The following is an 18,224-nucleotide window of genomic DNA, read 5'->3' on the forward strand; positions in this document are numbered from 1 at the left end:
AACACTACAGGCTAAGCGGCAGATCATCAGCTCCTGTGGCTCACGGCAGGTACACCTTCCCTGCAGTGCTCCCTGCAATATTCTCCTACCTGGACAATACTCCCCTCTGGAAGCTAGATAGGATATACCACTCCGACATCCACATTTCTATGCATATATCTACCTGCCCATTCCTGCACTAATTCCTTGCCTGGATGGTGCGCATGCTGGGAGTAATACAGGGCACTACACCCCAATTTGCACACGCTTACGCCTCTATACCTCTGCCTAAATACAACGTGCTGACATCTCTATATAAAACACCGACCTCCCTGACCCCCCTACCCGCTACACGTGAAAGCTGTGATCATCACATTGATCCTGTGTCTGGGCCACTTGGGAGTGCGCTGCTACGGCTCAATCTCCATATTCCTCCACACTTGTAATCCTACTCTACAAGCCTCCTGTGCAATATACTGGACATTACAATGGGGAAGACAGGTGCAGCCGCGAAATTACAAAAATATGCGAGGGAATCCTCCTCTTCCCAATCCACTTCCAACGCGGCTCGTAACCCTCAATCTCCGCGCTCTGAAGGCGAGGACCCAGCCTTAAACGACTCGACGCACTCCACGCAGCAAATAATACAGGCTATTGCTGCCTCAGAGCAACGAGTCTCTGATAAAATTGAACGTGTCCAGATAGATGTTTCTCTACTCCGTCAGGATCTCCAAAAGATTCGTGAAAGAGTGAGTGAGACTGAGCACCGCATTTCGGACCTGGAGGACACCACCTATCCACTTAAAACTAAGATGGACGATCTTTCCACACAACTATCATCGGCTCACGCTAAGCTATCCGATATAGAAGGCAGACTCCGCCGGAACAATGTCCGCCTGGTTGGGCTACCTGAGAGGGCAGAGGGAACAGCCCCGGAGAAATTCTTTGAAGACTGGCTGATTAAGATGTTTACACGTGAAGCCTTCAGCCCACAATTTGCGGTAGAACGAGCACATCGTCTTCCGTCTCGTCCTCCTCCACCAGGCGCTCCTGCTCGAACGTTCATTGCTCGTCTTCTTCACTTTAAAGACAGAGACACTATACTTCGTCTGGCTCGTCTCCAGGGCCCGCTGATGTTCGACAACCACACGATCTCAATTTTCCCAGACTTTGCCATTGAAGTCCAGAAATCCCGTGCCCAATTCTCTCTTGTCAAACGCAAACTCCGGGATCGGAATATCCAATACTCGATGTTGTTTCCGGCTCGTCTGAGGGTTATATACAACGACGCCACGCACTTTTTCTCAAACCCGAAAGATGTGGAATCCTGGCTGGAACACAGACCTCCAGCTCCTGAATGAACTCGTATTGGTCATATGTAGTTGGCGTGGGTAACTATTATAGCGTAAACCGTATGGTTTCTATTGTCTCTACCCCTATGGGCTGATGCATGTCACTTACTTCTCTGGGGTTTTTCCTTTTTTTTAGCATCGGGCCACTACACCTGCTAAGCTCTATGTGCGGGAGTTCCCTGCTGTAGATAGCTTAGGGATCTAGTCCCACAGTTCTGTTCTCCCAGCTGGTTTGTTCTGTACCCAGCTAGTTTAATTTAGTTTTGTTAGGGTATAGGTATGACACTAGGTTGCTTATTGGTCATACAGGGTGGGTGCGGGATGGGATGTTTTACTGTTGTTGTTACTTTCCTTTTCTTTATTCTTTCCTCCCTTTTTTTTCCTTCTGCAACTGATCATGGTGCTCTAACGCTATGGAAATGTATGGTATTTCAGATGTCACATTTGGAGTATGCTCGGCCTTGGCCTTTCAGTCCTAATCGGGTTTTCCAAGTTAGGGAGTATGGTTTTATTATGATACGATTCGCTGGGTACCCTACCTCACATACTATACTCCTTCCATCTCCCACGACTTATCTCCTTGTGCCCATTCACAGCGCTCTACGATATGGGATCTAATACAGACGCCACGGGGAGGGACACGATTAGACTGATGGGATGGAATGTCCGTGGTTTAAATGATAAAATTAAACGCTCACTTGTCCTGAAACAACTTCAAAAGTACAGAGTTGACATAGCATGCCTCTCTGAGACTCATCTGTATGGTAGTAAAGTCATGGCCATTAAAAGACCGTGGGTTGGGTGGGCCTACCACTCCACGTTCTCCTCCAGCGCCAGAGGGGTATCGATATTGGTTAAAAAATCGGTAAACTTTCACCTGGAGCATAGCAGCATTGACCCTCAGGGTCGTTATGTGTTTTTACGTGCTGTCATACATCATGCACTGTATCATATCATGGCTATATACATTCCCCCCCCCTATAACAGTGAAGTTCTACGTAAGGCAGCTGACTTTATAGCCCAATCCCCTGACACACCGGTTATTAGTGTGGGTGACTTCAACAACGTCATGGACTTGTCTATAGACCGCTGGCGGGAGTCTCGCGACTCCACCTCCCTCCCCCCTGCCCCGACCCCTTTTGCAAGAATTGTTGCTGAGCTTGGCTGGATGGATATCTGGAGAGTGCGAAACCCTACTATAGCGCACTATTCCTGTCACTCCGCTACCCATAACACACTGTCACGGATAGACTTGTGCCTTATTTCCCCGACATTATCGCCTAGAATTTCTGAACTAACATATTTGTCCAGGGGTATATCGGACCACTCACCGGTTTTACTAAAGCTGTCTATGACGCACGATAGGGGCAGCAGTCAGTGGAAACTGCACCCATTTTGGTTGAATTTAATGGGAGAGGGCTCCGACCTTCTCTCGGACTGGAAAGTCTTCCTTGATTGCAACCGCCCAGACTCCTCCCCCACTGTCCGACATGATGCATACAAAGCATATATTAGAGGTACCTTTATTAAAAGAATAGCCGGCATCAAGTCGTTTAACAGGAGGGAGGAAGCGAGACTCGAACAGGCCTGCCGTGATTTGGAATCTGTATACATAGAATCACATTCCCGGTCAGATCGGGAGGCGTGGCTGCACGCACAGGGAGGGTGGGCCGATTACCTCTTTGATAAATCCAAGCGTAGGCTGCTGTTCTCCAGTCACAGGCAGTACTTTCAGGCGGAACTGGGGGGCAGTTGCCTGGCTTTCCTGGCCAGGGATGAAACCCATTCTCGCACTGTTCAGTGTATAGCCGATGGGGATGGCAGTCTCTGCTACTCGGGGAAAGACATAGCAGGGGTATTTAAAAATTTTTATTCCAAACTATACTCGTCAGGAGTCTCCCACACCGACGAGCAACTGCACTCCTACCTCTCGCGGGTGAATTTGCCCAATTTATCGCGGGAGGCGCTTGAAGCACTTGAGGCTCCTTTCACCCTGGAGGAGGTGGAGTGCGCTGTGTTGTCACTCCCTTCTTCCAAGGCACCTGGTGGGGATGGCCTCCCAGTGGAGATATATAAAAAATTTAACTCCCACTTCAGTCCTTATTTATTAGATTTATTTAATACCTTGTTTGAAATTGGTGAACTTCCCCCGTCCATGTCTGAAGCCACTATTATAGTGCTGCCCAAACCGGGGAAGGATCCCAAGGCTCCCGATTCCTACCGCCCTATTTCACTACTGTCCACAGATGTTAAAATTCTTGCAAAGATGCTTGCCATCCGTCTGAACGCGGTCATCGGGTCTATTATACATCAGGACCAGACGGGCTTCATGCCGGGAAGGTCCACTATGCAAAACCTACGGAAGCTGTTCTATCACCTGCAGGGGGATGGCTTGCTGGGTTCGGGGGCAGTGGTGGTGTCTCTCGACGCCGCCAAGGCCTTCGACTCGGTTGAGTGGTCCTACCTTTGGCAGGTATTACACGGGTTTGGCCTGGGCCCTGTGTTCATCGGGTGGGTTCGATTACTGTACTCCTCTCCAGCAGCCCGTGTCTCTGTTAATGGGTATACCTCGTCCTCATTCTCTTTGGCCAGGGGCACACGACAGGGTTGCCCGTTGTCCCCGGCCCTGTTTGCATTGGCTATAGAACCACTGGCTTGTATGATAAGGGACAACCCGAATATTCAGGGACTGGCAGCCGGCTCCACGGTGGATAAGATTTCACTGTATGCCGACGATATGTTGCTGTTCCTTAAGGACCCAGATGCCTCACTCCGGGCTATGCTTCACACAATTAATGAATTTGGGGAATACTCTGGCTTATGTATAAACTGGGACAAATCCTTTATTTTTCCCATTTCAGGACATATCCCGGAGGGGATATGCACGTCACACTCACTGCAATGGACTCTGAAATTTAAATACTTGGGTGTTTGGGTCACGGGGCCAGCATCAGAATATGCCAAGTGGAACATAGACCCTATCACAGCCCTTTTTAAAAGTAAGATCCACACATGGAAGGCACTACCACTGACAGTATTGGGACGCATCAATCTCTTTAAGATGTCCATCCAGCCTAAGTACCTATATGTCCTGCAACACTCCCCCATCTACCTCCCTAAAAAAATATTTGCTAACATTGACAGTCTCATATCTTCCTTTATCTGGGGTCATAAACCGGCGAGGATAGCTATAAAAAAACTTTGTAGGACCAAACTCACTGGGGGGGCGAGCCTGCCTAATCTCAGGCTGTATTATCTGGCAGCACAGCTGGTGCACCTCTCCGGCTGGATCACAGGAGTGGGTGGCTCGACCCTACAGGGATATTTGACAGACTGGGTTGGACCCCCCTTCACCCCCTTCCTTTTCTTGCTTTCGGGAATGTCAGTGACGGGTCTTCCTCCTATCCTGCGACAGGCTCTGTTGGTCTGGAAACAAGTACACAACCTCTATGACTGGGCCGACCTAGAAACAGATTCACCCTTATGGTTTAATAGTTCGTATATGGAACTTCAGAAGCTGTCAACAGACAATATTTGGATAAAAAGTGGGGTGACCTCCCTAGGGCAATTATATGTGGATGGTTATCTTAAATCATTTGCGCAACTGCAGGCTGAATTCGAGCTCCCAAACACAGCCCTATTTAGATACTTCCAACTAAGACACGCCATACAGACCCAGTTCAAAACGGCCCCTTCCATCTCCCCTTCTCCAGTTAAACTTATGCTGCAACGCTTACCCTCCACAGGTAAAATTTCAACAATATATGCCTCACTAAACAATAGAACCCTACCTGCCTCTTTAGATCCGCTTAGGCTGAGCTGGGAAGATGATATAGGCCCCCTGTCAGACGAACAATGGCTACAAATACTGGGCTCCGCCAGGTCTACCACTCCTTGCATTAGATATCAACAGGTGCATCTCTTTATCCTACACAGGGTTTATCGAACCCCTCTACTTCTCCAACGAGCTGGTTTAAGACCTGACACTTTATGCCCCAAATGTCGGATGGCAGATGCTGGTTTTTGGCATCTGTTATGGAATTGTCCGAAAGTCTATGAATTTTGGACTTGGGTTTGGTCTGACATATTAACTACTGACCCATCTCTTCCCCAAATTAATCCCAGAACCTGCCTCTTCGGGGTGGACCTGGAAGAAACCCATTCATTGCTCACATATCAGTATGTCCTGTGTCTGATCACGCTTGCCAAGGTCATCATTGCACGCTCCTGGTTTGCAGAGACCCCTCCCAGAGTATCGGAGTGGAGAGCCCTGGTAACCTTGGTCATAGGGCATGAAAGGCTAATGTACTTATCCCGCAACTCTGTGTCCAAGTTTCACCGTAAGTGGGATAGATGGACTTTGGTGCGGCCGAGTGCGGAATTGACGTAGCCCGGTGATAGGCAGATACGGTGGACACACACAACCCTATACTTGTAATTGTGACCTCCCCTTTACTCACGTATACTAAGCAAGTAGCGACGACAATGTCTTAATGACCGGTCCGAGCGCTCCGAGCACAACCCTCTCATTTCAAGCACCACAAGCCTTATGTTTTAATTTACAATGTAAATCAATGTAATACCTACTGATCAGCACAATGCATTGTATTGTAAATTGTATGTTTTGAACTGTTGCCTTCTTCCTTTTCTTTTCTTTACTGCTTTTCTCTCTTTTACCACACTTATGTAACCAAATGAAAAAATTTTCAATAAAAAATTTACTTGATTAAAAAAAAAAAAAAAAATAAGAGTCGGGTCCATTCCGACATGCAGTCGGGTCCATTCTGAGCAGCGGAGGAGACGGAGAGGACGGGGGAGGAGAGGAGGAGACGGGGGGGGAGCAGAGGCTGCAGCAGGGTAACAACAGGAGGCTCACAGCAGCGTCCACCCGGCTCCAGCAAGCGGGACCTCGCTTGTGGAGCCGGGTGGACGCTGCCGCTGGGTTCCTGCTCTCCCCGCTGCTCCCCCCTTGTGAGCCTTGTGAGATATTCTACACTTATAGGGTGTATATAAAATTGTAGATAAATGTATTTACTTTACCTCTTTGCTATATCTTCGCTGCTCAATTCGCTGGCCGGCACATTGCCTAGTACAATAGAGAAACAATATAATTAGCAGGAAGGAGGCAATAAGACTTCTGTGGTAGCCAAAAATGGTCTCCTCTGATCGAAATCAAGCATCAATGAAGCGTTACAGCAGCGGCACTGTGTGTGGTCCGGACTGAGGCAGACATGGCTGGGTGGAGCGGAGATTGCCCTGGGGGGCAGTATATCATTTAAATCATGTGGTATTTGGTATAAGCATTACTGAAGTGGCTCTGTTTTTAGTGAAGTTGAAACCATGTGAATTAAATTGCTGTGCACTATGGAGTGCCCCCTCTGTTCCTCTTGCTAGATCCATTGTACCCCGAGGGATCCTGGGATTTTCCTACATAGGGGGCAGCGGTTCGATATTCATTCTGTGATACTGTACTTGAAAAAAGGACTAAGGCCCAGATTTATCAAGCCTTGGAGCGTGTTAAATTGCACAGTGATAAAGTACCAACCAACATTAAAATTTTGGCACTGATGATACCATGCGCACACACAATATATATATATATATATATATATATATATATATATATATATATACACACATATATATACACACACATACATATATATATATATATATATATACACACATATATATATAGTGTTTTCCACAACAGTGGGAATGATAGCACTCTCCAGGCTTGTGATAATAAACAAAACAAACAGTTTAATCCACAAGTTATAAGTAATGAAAAAACTTCTCACAGTTCCAGGAAATGGCAAGGTACACCGACGTTTTGGTCCAAAGCATGGACCATTTCCAAGGTACAGCAACAGAGGTAAATAAGCAGCTTAAGGCAACATCAAGCAGCAGGGAACTGGAACCTTGCCATTTCCTGGAACTGTGAGAAGTTTTTTCATTACTTATAGCTTGTGGATTAAACTATTTGTTTTGCTTATCATTACAAGTCTGGAGAGTGCTATCTGTCAGATTGTGTTTGGGCTGTGTCCCCGGAGGGGGCGCTAGTGGGTCAGTGGAGGTAGATGGGAGAAAACGAGGAGGCTGGATAACGTTCCTGCGCATGAGCGCAATGGTATTTATTTGGCAGATGATATTATACAGAATGGTAGCAGAAACAATAATAACAGATGAATAAAGTCAATCACTCAGTATGATAACTGAAAGTCTATGGCAATGGATGACAGAGGACTTGAAAAAATAATAACCGGTAATATATAAACAGAAGAACAAGTGCTTGTGAAATGGTTCTGGTTTGGAAACCAGTGCAGGTTTTAAAACAGGAAACTTAGGCAGCAAGGTGTAGAATGGCAAACCTGAGCAGAGGCAGGAGTCTGACTTCACAGTGCAGGTGATGAGGCACTGGCAGCAGCAAGCTGTATCACAGGTGGAGGAATGAAACACACCTGGAGTCAGTCTTCAACTGCAGGCTGAAGCACACAAGGTGGTGATGAGTGTGAAGCCTTGTTTGCAGGTTGCAGGTATTGCTGGGCCTTGAAGTTCCACGGAGCTGTGCAGAGTAACCAGGAGTACAAGTTCTTAACAGAGAACCAGGAACACAGGAGGAACAGGAACAGATCCTTTCACATGGGTCGCAGGAATGACACAAAGTCCAGGATGCCTGCAGACTGATCCTGCAGTCTCTTATGTACCCCATGGTGCACAGGGATTGGATGAGTGAAGGAAAGTGGGTGCGGCCAAGCACCGGATTGGCCGCAGTATACTGGCTGTTTACAGACTGTCATGGCGGCGCCCACGCTGCGGCCTAGCAGGGACGCGGCGCGCTACATGCCCGCTGTCTCAGGAGTGTTCCCAGGCCCTTGATGATGTCCCATGGCAGGGGCATAGGTGACAGGTGACCGCAGGGAGCCAGGACGGAGTCCGCAGCGGCGGACGGATGTCAGCCTGGTAAGTCGATTCCTGACAGTACCCCCTCCTTTAGGGGTGGACACCGAACACCCACGTGGTTTGGAGGGATGAGTGCTGTGGAAGACACGGACCAACCTAGGAGCATGGACATCGGACGAATTCACCCAACTTCTCTCCTCTGGGCCATAACCGGACCAATCGACCAGGTACTGGAGACGTCCATACCGACAACGGGAGTCCAGAATTTTGTTGATCTCGAATTCCACGCCCCGCTGAGTTCGAACCTTGGGACCTACTGGAAGAGTATTCTGAAAGCGGTTTAGGACTAGAGGTCTGAGGAGAGAAATATGAAAAGCGTTAGGTATACGAAGGGAAGATGGTAACTTTAATTTATAGGCCACTGGGTTGATGACTCTTTCGACAGGGTAAGGACCAATGAAGCGTGGTGCAAACTTCATGGATGGGACCCTGAGACGGAGGTTACGGGTTGATAGCCAAACCTTGTCCCCAGGTTTCAAATGGGGAACCGCACGTCTCTTGCGGTCGGCAAAGACCTTGTACCGACTGGAGGCCTTTTTGAGGGAAACGTGAATTTTTCTCCAAATAGATGAAAACTGAGTCAGAGCAGTAGTGGCAGCAGGAACATCCATATGAGGGAGTTCCTGGAAATCAGGTACACGGGGATGTTGCCCATATACTGCAAAGAATGGTGTCGTTTCAGTGGCAGTATGGTATCGAAAGTTGTGGGCAAACTCGGCCCATGGGAGCAGATCAAACCAGTCATCCTGGGAAGATGAAACATATAATCTTAAAAAAGTCTCAAGTTCTTGATTGACCCTCTCTGTCTGCCCATTCGTCTGAGGATGGTATGAAGATGAAAACTTCAGTTTGACCTGCATGGCAGAACAGAGGGCCCTCCAAAACCTCGCTACAAACTGTACCCCCCGGTCAGATATTATTTCAGAGGGTAAACCATGTAAGCGGAAAATCTCCCGTAGGAAGATTTGGGCAAGTTTTGGGGCAGAAGGGAGACCCTGGAGAGGAACAAAATGAGCCATCTTGGTGAATCTGTCCACTACAACCCAAATGGTATTATGTCCTTGAGAAGGAGGAAGGTCGGTGATAAAATCCATGGACAGGTGTGACCAGGGACGACTAGGGATAGACAGTGGTTGTAACTGACCTGCTGGAGACTGACGAGGAGTCTTGTTCTGCACACATTTAGGACAGGATGCCACGAAATCCTGGATGTCCATTTTCATCTTTGGCCACCAATATGTAGCAGAAAGGAACTTGAAGGTCTTCAGGACCCCAGGATGACCAGTGAACTTGGATTGATGGGCCCAAGATAGCAACTTGGGACGGAGATCTGGGGAAACAAAAGTCTTACCAGGAGGAGGAGCTGGGGAGACTTGAGATGCAGCGAAAACCACGGGACTCAGGATGGAATGTGGCACTGAGTCAGATGTTCCTTCTTCAGATTCCATGGATCGGGATAACGCGTCGGCTTTCACATTCTGCGAACCTGGGCGGAAATGAAGCTTGAAATTAAAACGTGAGAAAAACATAGCCCACCTGGACTGGCGAGGGTTAAGGCACTGAGCTGCCTTTAAATATAGCAGGTTTTTATGATCCGTGTAGATATTAAACGGATGTTTGGCCCCTTCTAGGAGATATCTCCATTCCTCGAGAGCCAGCTTGATCGCCAGTAGTTCTTGATCTCCCACGGAGTAGTTAGCTTCTGCAGGAAGAAACTTTCGAGAATAAAATCCACAAGGGTGGACTTTCCCATCGGATCCCTTCTGGGAGAGAACAGCTCCAACCCCAACTGTAGAGGCATCTACCTCCAACTCGAATGGTCTGTTGACATCTGGCTGAGACAGCACTGGAGCAGACATAAAGGCTAGCTTGATCTTCTGGAAGGCTGCCAAGGCTTCTTCTGACCAGTTGGAATGGTCTGCCCCTTTCCGAGTCAGGTTGGTAATAGGAGCGATGAGAGTGGAGAATCCTCGAATAAATTTTCTATAGTAGTTGGCGAAACCCAGGAATCGCTGGATAGACTTGAGAGAGTTTGGAATGGACCAATTGGCAATAGCTTCCAATTTTGTCGGGTCCATCTGAAGATCCGATCCGGAAATTATATAACCCAGGAAGGGTATAGAGGGAACTTCAAAGGTGCATTTAGATAGTTTCCCGTAGAGCCGGTTCTCACGAAGACGTCGGAGAACTTCACAAACTTGTAGACGATGAGATGGAAGGTCTTGGGAGAAGATAAGGATATCATCTAAGTAAACAACGAGGTACTTATACAGGACATCACGAAAGATTTCGTTCACAAAGTGTTGGAACACTGCTGGAGCATTACTCAACCCAAATGGCATTACCAGGTATTCATAATGGCCATCTCGAGTGTTGAAAGCTGTCTTCCACTCGTCACCACTCCGGATTCTGATGAGATTATAGGCACCGCGGAGATCTAACTTGGTGAAGATGCGGGCTCCTTTAACTCTGTCAAATAATTCGGTAATGAGTGGTAATGGATAACTATTCTTGATAGTAATGTCATTGAGACCCCGATAGTCAATGCATGGACGCAGTCCTCCATCCTTCTTTTTAACAAAGAAGAAACCTGCACCAGCGGGAGATGATGACGGACGGATGAATCCCTTCTGAAGATTCTCTCTGATGTAATTACTCATCGCCTCAGTTTCAGGAACAGACAACGGGTAGGTGCGCCCCCTAGGTGGCTTCTTGCCAGGAAGGAGATCGATGGGACAATCCCATTCCCTATGGGGCGGCAGGATATCAGCAGCCTTTTCACAGAAGACGTCTGAGAAGTCTTGATAAGCTGCTGGGAGACTTGACTGTGTCTTTACTTCGGTAGACTTAATGGGACACACTTGGGCTAAGCAGGATTGATGACAATGTGAACCCCATGAGGTAAGCTGCAACGTTGACCAGTCAAACTGTGGATTATGTAGCTGGAGCCAGGGCATGCCCAAGACAATCTCCTGGGTGGCTTGAGGGATGACCAGGAACTTGATCAGTTCAGAATGGAGAAATCCAACTCCCAGAACCACTGGAACAGTTTGATGAGAAATGTTCCCCTTGGAGATTCGACTACCATCCACAGCAGTAATGTAAACTGGACAAGAAAGTTCACAGGTAGATAGGCAAAATTTATTTACCGCAGCTTGGGTGATAAAGTTTCCTGCAGCACCGCAGTCCACTAATGCTGACGCAGACTGGAGCCCAACTGGAGTCTCTAGCATCACTGGAAGGATGAGGTCTTGTTGAGAAGGAGCTTGACTGAAAGATCCTAACTTGACTCCTCCCTTACAAGTCAGGATCTGGCGTTTCCCGAACGCACCGTGCAGGAATTAATCTGATGGCCCGCAGCAGCACAGTATAGGCAGAGTCTCTCACGTATTCTTCTTGCCCGCTCTTCAGGAGTTAGGCGGGACCTATTTATCTGCATAGGCTCGTCAGAAGAGGGAGACTGGAACTGTACAGAAGGTATGAACCTTGATCTGCGTGGCTCACTCCGAGCGCGTTCATTATTGCGTTCGCGGATGCGAGAATCCAACTTAATGCACAGGGAGATCAAATCAGACAGTTGAACAGGAATGTCACGGGTCGCCAGTTCATCCTTGATCCGATCCGAGAGTCCGTGCCAGAAAGCTGCTACCAGAGCTTGGTTGTCCCACTGAACCTCTGCAGCCAACGTCTGGAACTGGATGACATATTGTCCCATGCTTCGGGTACCTTGACGAAGTTGGATCAGGTCTGCCGAAGCTGATGTCGCACGACCAGGCTCGTCAAAGATCCGTCTGAAGGTTGACACGAAGTCTGTGTAGTTGTTAATCAGAGGGTCAGCACGTTCCCACAGAGGAGACACCCAACTCAGAGCAGATCCAGAGAGTAAGGAGATGATGTAGGCAACCTTGGATCTTGGCGTGGGGAAATTATGTGGCAATAACTCAAACTGTATTTCACATTGATTGAGAAACCCGCGACATAACTTAGGACTGCCATCATACTTGCTCGGCACGGGCAGATGCAGACGTGACACTGGAGCTGATGCAGCCGGCATAGAAGAACTCACAGCACTGGCAGGTGCTGGAGTAACAGGAACAGTAGGAGAGAGTACACTAGGCAGGGATTGCTGTAGTGTATCTAATCGGGAGGACATCCCTTGCAGGAATTGAAGCATCTGCTGCTGCGCAACCTCTTGACCATCCAGACGGGAGACCAGATTTTGCAAGGCCTCTGACCCCACACTCCGTCCACCATCCGAGTCCATCGATCCTGGACTTACTGTCAGATTGTGTTTGGGCTGTGTCCCCGGAGGGGGCGCTAGTGGGTCAGTGGAGGTAGATGGGAGAAAACGAGGAGGCTGGATAACGTTCCTGCGCATGAGCGCAATGGTATTTATTTGGCAGATGATATTATACAGAATGGTAGCAGAAACAATAATAACAGATGAATAAAGTCAATCACTCAGTATGATAACTGAAAGTCTATGGCAATGGATGACAGATGACTTGAAAAAATAATAACCGGTAATATATAAACAGAAGAACAAGTGCTTGTGAAATGGTTCTGGTTTGGAAACCAGTGCAGGTTTTAAAACAGGAAACTTAGGCAGCAAGGTGTAGAATGGCAAACCTGAGCAGAGGCAGGAGTCTGACTTCACAGTGCAGGTGATGAGGCACTGGCAGCAGCAAGCTGTATCACAGGTGGAGGAATGAAACACACCTGGAGTCAGTCTTCAACTGCAGGCTGAAGCACACAAGGTGGTGATGAGTGTGAAGCCTTGTTTGCAGGTTGCAGGTATTGCTGGGCCTTGAAGTTCCACGGAGCTGTGCAGAGTAACCAGGAGTACAAGTTCTTAACAGAGAACCAGGAACACAGGAGGAACAGGAACAGATCCTTTCACATGGGTCGCAGGAATGACACAAAGTCCAGGATGCCTGCAGACTGATCCTGCAGTCTCTTATGTACCCCATGGTGCACAGGGATTGGATGAGTGAAGGAAAGTGGGTGCGGCCAAGCACCGGATTGGCCGCAGTATACTGGCTGTTTACAGACTGTCATGGCGGCGCCCACGCTGCGGCCTAGCAGGGACGCGGCGCGCTACATGCCCGCTGTCTCAGGAGTGTTCCCAGGCCCTTGATGATGTCCCATGGCAGGGGCATAGGTGACAGGTGACCGCAGGGAGCCAGGACGGAGTCCGCAGCGGCGGACGGATGTCAGCCTGGTAAGTCGATTCCTGACACTATCATTCCCACTGTTGTGGGAACCACTGTACTGTACTATGGGTCCCACCTGTGTGTGGGTTGGACTCTGATTTGGCACCCCAGTGGTTGTCTTGTTTCGGGGAGAGTGTATATACATATACATATATACCCACACACACACGTTTTTATTTAGTAGATTACACAATGAGTAAACGCAACGTGGTTGTACCTACCATAGACACAATAATAAGATTTTACTCACCGGTAAATCTATTTCTCGTAGTCAGTAGTGGATGCTGGGACTCCGTAAGGACCATGGGGAATAGCGGCTCCGCAGGAGACTGGGCACAACTAAATAAAGCTTTAGGACTACCTGGTGTGCACTGGCTCCTCCCTCTATGACCCTCCTCCAGACCTCAGTTAGGATACTGTGCCCGGAAGAGCTGACACAATAAGGAAGGATTTTGAATCCCGGGTAAGACTCATACCAGCCACACCGTATAACTCGTGATACTATACCCAGTTAACAGTATGAACAATAACTGAGCCTCTCAACAGATGGCTCAACAATAACTATATACAAGTATTGCAGACAATCCGCACTTGGGATGGGCGCCCAGCATCCACTACGGACTACGAGAAATAGATTTACCGGTGAGTAAAATCTTATTTTCTCTGACGTCCTAAGTGGATGCTGGGACTCCGTAAGGACCATGGGGATTATACCAAAGCTCCCAAACGGGCGGGAGAGTGCGGATGACTCTGCAGCACCGAATGAGAGAACTCTAGGTCCTCCTCAGCCAGGGTGTCAAACTTGTAGAATTTAGCAAATGTGTTTGACCCCGACCAAGTAGCTGCTCGGCAAAGTTGTAGAGCCGAGACCCCTCGGGCCGCCGCCCAAGAAGAGCCCACCTTCCTCGTGGAATGGGCTTTCACTGATTTAGGATCCGGCAGTCCAGCCGCAGAATGTGCAAGCTGAATCGTACTACAGATCCAGCGAGCAATAGTCTGCTTTGAAGCAGGAGCACCCAGCTTGTTGGGTGCATACAGGATAAACAACGAGTCAGTTTTCCTGACACTAGCTGTCCTGGAAACATAAATTTTCAGGGCCCTGACTACGTCCAACAACTTGGAAGCCTCCAAGTCTTTAGTAGCCGCAGGCACCACAATAGGTTGGTTCAAATGAAAGGCTGATACCACCTTAGGGAGAAACTGGGGACGAGTCCTCAATTCTGCCCTATCCATATGGAAAATCAGATAAGGGCTTTTACATGACAAAGCCGCCAATTCTGACACACGACTGGCCGAAGCCAAGGCCAACAGCATGACCACTTTCCACGTGAGATATTTTAATTCCACGGTTTTAAGTGGCTCAAACCAATGTGACTTTAGGAAATCCAACACCACGTTGAGATCCCAAGGTGCCACTGGAGGCACAAAAGGGGGCTGATTATGCAGCACTCCCTTAACAAAAGTCTGAACTTCAGGTAGTGAAGCCAGTTCTCTCTGGAAGAAAATCGATAGAGCCGAAATCTGGACCTTAATGGAACCCAATTTTAGGCCCATAGTCACCCCTGACTGTAGGAAGTGCAGAAAACGGCCCAGCCGAAATTCCTCCGTTGGGGCCTTCCTGGCCTCACACCACGCAACATATTTTCGCCAAATGCGGTGATAATGGTTTGCGGTCACTTCTTTCCTAGCTTTAATCAGAGTAGGAATGACTTCCTCCGGAATGCCCTTTTCCTTCAGGATCCGGTGTTCAACCGACATGCCATCAAACGCAGCCGCGGTAAGTCTTGGAACAGACAGGGCCCCTGCTGCAGCAGGTCCTTTCTGAGCGGCAGAGGCCATGGGTCCTCTGAGATCATTTCTTGAAGTTCCGGGTACCAAGCTCTTCTTGGCCAATCCGGAACAATGAGTATAGTTCTTACTCCTCTTCTCCTTATTATCCTCAGTACCTTGGGTATGAGAGGAAGAGGAGGGAACACATAAACCGACCGGTACACCCACGGTGTCACTAGAGCGTCCACAGCTATCGCCTGAGGGTCTCTTGACCTGGCGCAATATATCTTTCTAGCTTTTTGTTTAGGCGGGACGCCATCATGTCCACCTGTGGCCTTTCCCAACGGTTTACAATCAGTTGGAAGACTTCTGGATGAAGTCCCCACTCTCCCGGGTGGAGGTCGTGCCTGCTGAGGAAGTCTGCTTCCCAGTTGTCCACTCCCGGAATGAACACTGCTGACAGTGCTAACACGTGATTTTCCGCCCATCGGAGAATCCTTGTGGCTCCTGCCATCGCCGTCCTGTTTCTTGTGCCGCCCTGTCGGTTTACATGGGCGACTGCCGTGATGTTGTCTGACTGGATCAGTACCGGCTGGTTTTGAAGCAGGGGTTTTGCCTGACTTAGGGCATTGTAAATGGCCCTCAGTTCCAGAATATTTATGTGTAGGGAAGTCTCCTGACTTGACCATAGTCCTTGGAAGTTTCTTCCCTGTGTGACTGCCCCCCAGCCTCGAAGGCTGGCATCCGTGGTCACCTGGACCCAGTCCTGTATGCCGAATCTGCGGCCCTCTTGAAGATGAGCACTTTGCAGCCACCACAGCAGAGACACCCTGGTCCTTGGAGACAGGGTTATCAGCCGATGCATCTGAAGATGCGATCCGGACCACTTGTCCAACAGGTCCCACTGAAAAGTCCTTGCATGGGACCTGCCGAATGGAATTGCTGCGTAGGAAGCTACCATTTTTCCCAGGACTCGCGTGCAGTGATGCACCGACACCTGTTTTGGTTTCAGGAGGCCTCTGACTAGAGATGACAGCTCCTTGGCTTTCTCCTCCGGGAGAAACACTTTTTTCTGTTCTGTGTCCAGAACCATCCCCAGGAACAGTAGACGTGTCGTAGGGACCAGCTGTGACTTTGGAATAATTAGAATCCAACCGTGCTGTTGTAGCACCTCCCGAGATAGTGCTACCCCGACCAACAACTGCTCCCTGGACCTCGCCTTTATCAGGAGATCGTCCAAGTAGGGGATAATTAAAACTCCCTTTTTTCGAAGGAGTATCATCATTTCGGCCATTACCTTGGTAAATACCCTCGGTGCCGTGGACAGACCAAACGGCAACGTCTGGAATTGGTAATGACAATCCTGTACCACAAATCTGAGGTACTCCTGGTGATGATGGTAAATGGGGACACGCAGGTAAGCATCCTTGATGTCCAGTGATACCATGTAATCCCCCTCGCCCAGGCTTGAAATAACCGCCCTGAGCGATTCCATCATGAACTTGAATTTTTATATATATATGTGTTCAAGGATTTCAAATTTAAAATGGGTCTCACCGAACCGTCCGGTTTCGGTACCACAAACATTGTGGAATAGTAACCCCGTCCTTGTTGAAGGAGGGGCACCTTGACTATCACCTGCTGGGAATACAGCTTGTGAATTGCCTCTAGCACTGCCTCCCTGCCTGAGGGAGTTGTTGGCAAGGCAGATTTGAGGAAACGGCGGGGGGGGGAGACGTCTCGAATTCCAGCTTGTACCCCTGAGATACTACTTGAAGGATCCAGGGATCCACCCGTGAGCGAGCCCACTGATTGCTGAAGTTTTTGAGACGGGCCCCCACCGTACCTGGCTCCGCCTGTGGAGCCCCAGCGTCATGCGGTGGACTTGGAGGAAGCGGGGGAGGACTTTTGCTCCTGGGAACTGGCTGTATGCTGCAGCTTTTTACCTCTACCTCTGCCTCTGGGCAGAAAGGACGCGCCTTTAACCCGCTTGCCTTTATGGGGCCGAAAGGACTGTACCTGATAATACGGTGCTTTCTTTGGCTGTGAGGGAACATGGGGTAAAAATGCTGACTTCCCAGCTGTTGCTGTGGAAACGAGGTCCGAGAGACCATCCCCGAACAACTCCTCACCCTTATAAGGCAAAACTTCCATGTGCCTTTTAGAATCTGCATCGCCCGTCCACTGCCGAGTCCATAATCCTCTCCTGGCAGAAATGGACATTGCACTTATTTTAGATGCCAGCCGGCAAATATCCCTCTGTGCATCTCTCATGTATAAGACTGCGTCTTTTATATGCTCTATGGATAGCAACATAGTGTCCCTGTCTAGGGTATCAATATTTTCCGACAGGGAATCTGACCACGCAGCTGCAGCACTGCACATCCATGCTGAAGCAATAGCTGGTCTCAGTATAATACCCGAGTGTGTATATACAGACTTCAGGATAGCCTCCTGCTTCCTATCAGCAGGCTCCTTTAGGGCGGCCGTGTCCGGAGACGGTAGTGCCACCTTTTTTGACAGACGTGTGAGCGCTTTATCCACCCTAGGAGGTTTCCCAACGTGACCTATCCTCTGGCGGGAAAGGGTACGCCATTAGTAACCTTTTAAAAATTACCAGTTTCTTATCGGGGGAAGCCCACGCTTCTTCACACACCTCATTTAATTCCTCAGATGGGGGAAAAACCACTGGTAGTTTTCTCTCCCCAAACATAATACCCTTTTTTGTGGTTCCTGGGGTAATATCAGAAATGTGCAACACATTTTTCATTGCCTCAATCATGTAACATGTGGCCCTATTGGAATGTACATTTGTCTCATCGTCGTCGACACTGGATTCAGTATCCGTGTCGACATCTGAGTCTGCCATCTGAGGTAGCGGCCGTTTTAGAGCCCCTGATGGCTTTTGAGACAGCTGGGCAGGCACAAGCTGAGAAGCCGGCTGTCC

General features: G+C 48.8%; 1 protein-coding gene across 4 annotated transcripts in view; it reads right to left on the reverse strand.

The window, feature by feature from the left end:
* The window catches only part of RPAP2 (RNA polymerase II associated protein 2), a 244,484-nt gene that overhangs the window by 221,696 nt on the left and 4,564 nt on the right, over positions 1-18,224 (reverse strand). For all 4 annotated transcript variants that reach the window (XM_063939890.1, XM_063939888.1, XM_063939889.1 and 1 more), the window contains exon 2: positions 6,372-6,417. In XM_063939890.1, coding sequence (XP_063795960.1) covers positions 6,372-6,417 — 46 coding nt within the window. The remainder of the gene's footprint in view (positions 1-6,371; positions 6,418-18,224) is intronic.

This window comes from Pseudophryne corroboree, chromosome 9 (assembly GCF_028390025.1).
Source record: "Pseudophryne corroboree isolate aPseCor3 chromosome 9, aPseCor3.hap2, whole genome shotgun sequence".
NCBI classification, from domain to species: Eukaryota; Metazoa; Chordata; class Amphibia; order Anura; family Myobatrachidae; genus Pseudophryne; species Pseudophryne corroboree.